General features: G+C 32.7%; 1 protein-coding gene across 1 annotated transcript; it reads right to left on the reverse strand.

Moving 5' to 3' along the window:
• Positions 1-386: 386 nt before the first annotated feature.
• On the reverse strand, positions 387-2,484 carry LOC106429552 (probable serine/threonine-protein kinase PBL23). Its single transcript, XM_013870299.3, has 5 exons — positions 2,104-2,484; positions 1,832-2,013; positions 1,535-1,724; positions 971-1,362; positions 387-876 (listed from the first exon to the last, which is right to left on the reverse strand). The coding sequence occupies exons 1-5, from the start codon at positions 2,243-2,245 to the stop codon at positions 616-618; spliced, it is 1,167 nt and encodes a 388-aa protein (XP_013725753.1). The 5' UTR covers positions 2,246-2,484; the 3' UTR covers positions 387-615.
• Positions 2,485-4,692: the final 2,208 nt, after the last annotated feature.

Here is a 4,692-nt window from a genome sequence, read left to right on the forward strand (position 1 = left end):
AAATTATTTACACAAAAATAACTCAGACAAATTTGTCAACTTACACCAAAAAAAATTTAGAGCGAAAAGAAAATATCACCACTTGATAGACAAACTGGTGGTAAAAATAATATAAATAAATTAGCCATAATCCACTTTGATAGTATTTAATTTAATTTATATAGATTCACTTAGACTGATTTAGACCGATTTAGACTAACTTTTAGACGTTTTAAACCGCTTTAAGACAATTAAAATAGATTTAAGAAAATTGTTTCGGTTGACTGATTGGTCGTCTAAACGGATGCGGCGTTTTTAGAACATTGATTTTTTTGATTTTTTTTTTGTGAACAACTGATATTTTTGAATAAAAATAATTTTCAACACGAAAAGAAATGATGATTGGCTTCGACTTAAAAAAAACAGTATGAGATTAATAAGGTAAGCCACATGATGGGATCTCCCTCAATGCCGTATTACACCACATTACAAAGAATTGTTTTGTTTGCATCAGATGATTAGAAGGATTGACATCAAACTCTAGTCCTAATTATTTTCTTGGGATTTACGTTAAAAGAAAACGAAAGAAAAAAGAAACGATTTGAAGGATTGAAATGGGTCTTGCTATGGATCAGATCATGATGTCTGAGTAACAGAAACAGGAGCAGGAGTAGTAGTGTCAGTATTAGTAGTATCATCAACAACCTCTATAGGCCTAGCCAAGAACTCTAGTGCTGTGACCACATCTCCCATGAATGGCCTAGTCTCTGCTTCTTCTTGCAAACACATTGTCGCAATTGCTAGAGCTTGATGCAATCCTTTTAATGGGTAATTGCCTTTTAGATTCGGATCCACAATCCGTGTAAACATTCTCCTATCTTTCAACAATGGCTCCGCCTGCAAATGAAACCCAACAAAAAAAACATCAATACGTTTCTTGCTTTTCAAGCAACATCAAAAACGTGTTCAACAAGACTTTTCATGTGAGTACCCAAGAGATCAAGTTTTGTTCTTCTGTTGGTCTATCCCCATCAATAGTTCGTCTTCCGGATATAACCTCAAGGAGGACAACACCAAAACTGTAGACATCGGATTTAGCAGTGAGTTGACCAGTCATCGCGTATTCAGGAGCACAGTATCCGTATGTTCCCATGACTCTAGTGGACACATGATCTTTGCCTTCAGTTGGTCCAAGCCTAGCTAACCCGAAGTCCGATAGCTTCGAGTTGAAATCCGATTGCAGCAATATGTTGGAAGCTTTGAAATCGCGGTAGATCACAGGAGGATCTGCATAGTCGTGCAAGTACTCGAGCCCTTTAGCTGCACCGTGCACTATCTTCATTCTCGTGAACCAGTCCAGACTTGGTGCCCCTTCCGGAAAGTCTGATATAACAAAATAATACTTTAGGTTACAATGTATAAGCTTATAATTATCTGATGTAACATGAAAAATAGTGCATGATGTAACGTGAAAAAAGGCAAACATTTAACATGAAAAATACTTCCAGAGTTCAAAATTAATGATGTAACATGAAAAAGGTTCATAACTTCTTACCGAATAAATGATCTTCCAAAGACCCATTAGGCATGAATTCATAAACGAGGACTCGTTGGTCGTCTTCAACACAATAGCCAATGAGATTGACAAGGTTTTGATGTTGAGCAAGACTCAATACCATCACTTCTGCAAAGAACTCCCTTGTTCCTTGCAACCCATTCCGGTCAAGTCTCTTTACAGCCACTACCTAAACTTCTCATCATTCAATCAAAAACAAAACAAAATTAGCAACTTTTTAAACCAATTACGTGCACAACACGCAAATAAGATGATTGAGAAATTGAAAAAAAAGACCTGATTGAGGCTGGTGAGAAAGCCTTTGTAGACTCTTCCAAAACCACCTTCTCCAATCATACACTCCATGCTGAAATTGTCTGTTGCAGCTATTAGTTCCTTGAACTTGAAGATTTTGCCGCTTGATTTCACGTTCCCATATTTCTTTATCTCTTCCGTTATGTACTTCTGCCTAGAGCTTCCTGCATGTGACCATGTTCATAAACCAAAATGATAATCAAATACTTGAGAAGATTTATTTGTGTGAAGAAAGAGACAACGTTTAGGGATACCTTTTCCGCGTGAGCGAAAAGTGAAGAGAGCAAAAAGCTTATTGCTATGACCTCTATAACCTGTAAGACCTTCATCAAATGAATCTCTAGGCGAGTTAGGTAGTTGTTGTGGATTGCTGAAACAAGGACAAAGCTTCATCATCTTCTTTTCTTTGTTTTTTCGTTTGCGTTCTTGATTCTCAGACAAAACAAACAGACCCTTTCAATGTAACCCCCAAGGAAAGATTGATCTTGTCTCTTTGACCGATCCTTTCAGATCCAAACCCTGTCCGGGCAAAATGAATCTGAAAGAAAGATCAGACCTTTCCCTGGAAAATGATGAAGCATGACAAGAGAATTTGAGGGAGGATCACAAAGTCTTGATGCCTCTTGTTATATATGAATGTTTCCATGTTTGGATTCTCTCAAATTTGGATAAAAACTATTTATTTTTAGGGTTGTCCTCTGTTCGCTTATTTGAAAGAAGCCAACGCGTCTGCTTTATAACGAACCTCAAATCAATTCTTATTCAAAAAGATAGTTCGTGGTACGCATGTAAGAAGAAACTTCTATTATATATGGTCATCATACTATATAATATAAACAAATGTGGAATACGGTTGAGTGTTGACAGGCTAAAACCGTTTCAATGCTTTGAACATTTATACAGATAGATAAGATCAAGGGAGAATTGCTAAAACCAACCCAAAAATTCAAGTTAAATCGACAGACTGCTCGGATCTAGTGGACATGACTAATAATCCGATGGAATGATCTACATTTGCGATGGAAATTGAGATGTACCAGAAATTACGTGAGGACTTCGAAGATGTGAGCTTGTTTCATATTCCTCGGAGTAGGAATGGTCGGGCGGATACACTAGCAAAGGAAACAAAAAACAAAAGCTATATTTTTTTCCCATATAGATCAGATCCGGATAGACAGATGTGCTCCTCGGAGGATCGGCTCGTCTGCCACCACTTGATCTAGTTTAGATGGACAGCTGACAAAAAAAAGGATATACAAACTTCGTGATTGTGAATCCAATGAGAATTGTTAATCTATTTTTTTTCGTGACTGTTATGAAACTCTGGTCAGGCTTTTTCAATCTTTGAAACTATTTGTCTCTTAAAAGTTTTGGAGTGTCATTGTAAGCTTCAAACATAAGCTCTGGGAGTTTTAGTGTGAATAATTGATTCCCTCATACACTGTTACATTGTCAAGTTATGCCATTTTAATTGAAAATTGTGTTTCATATATTTAAAGAAAAAGTTGTAGGAAGTGTTTACTATGTTGCTCATAAAGTATCAAGAAATTACAGAAAGGAGATCAATATTTGGAATGCAAAGACTATTCTATTTTTTTTCTTTTTTTTTTGTTAGCAGTGCAACGATTATTCTATACATCTTTGCTTTGTGCAGCCCTCTGGGTTGTTAATATAAAGTTAACACATTCTTTGATTGTTCTAACTAATGTTTTCCAGTGTTGTTTTTACTATTATGTTAAAACATGAAAATGGGATATTTGATGAAATATTAATTATAGACTTTTGTCCTATACAACCAACACAAAAAGTTACAGAATAGAGATACTTCTTTAGGCTTAGTTGATAAAGAAAAAAACGATTAGAAAAGAACATTTATATGTGGTTGGGTTCATCTTGATTATCAAATTGTTGAAGGTTACCTTACATTTTAGTTTTTTTATTGTTTAGTTATGTTTTGCTACTGTCTAACTTCTTCGAATACATAATTTGATATGACGTGGTATGTAACTAAAGTAAAAATCTGCCATAGAAGTATATTATTTTATTATCTTATAAAGTACAATTTTTTTAAAAAAATATTTTAAAATAGCATGAGAAAAATTTCTAACAAATGATTTTGTTCTTAAACTAATTTCAACAAAAGCTATAATAAGTTACAAAACATAACAAGTAAAACACTATAAGTTAAATTAATATTTCAATCCAGATAAAATTATGACTGTAACAAATATATTCTAAACATCATTTCCTGTTAAACTAGAAAATAATTATTAGTTATGATATTATTGAACTTTTTATATAGTATTTTAAAATTGACATTTAATTATTTTATCAAATTGTATTATATTTTAACTGATTTGGCTTGGAGTTAGACTAATTTATTATCATGATCTATTTAAGTAGTATAAATGTTTTTTAAAACTTGAAACGTCTTGAATGAAATATAGTAATATATATGATATTTTCTAAAATATTTTTGCTAATTTTTTATTTTCTGAAAAATTGAGAATAATGAAGATTGCTGTCACTTTAATAAACCAAAATGATTCTTAAAAATAACAATATGGTCTCAGAATTCTATTCATTATTTATTTATTTATAATATTATTTTCAATTTTCAATGTTTTATTTTTGAATACTACATGAAATTAATATAAATTATATAAAATAGTTTTTATTATAACTTCCCGCCCCATTCTAGTATAAAATATACAAGATAATTACATATGCATTGTGTTGAGTTCTGAGAATTTTTATTTTTCTTGAGGATACAAAAAAATTAGCGTGAGATAGTTTATAATCCGTTTACGTGTTTTCCTAAATGATAGTTAAGATTACATTTC

This window comes from Brassica napus, chromosome A3 (genome assembly GCF_020379485.1).
Source record: "Brassica napus cultivar Da-Ae chromosome A3, Da-Ae, whole genome shotgun sequence".
NCBI lineage: Eukaryota > Viridiplantae > Streptophyta > Magnoliopsida > Brassicales > Brassicaceae > Brassica > Brassica napus.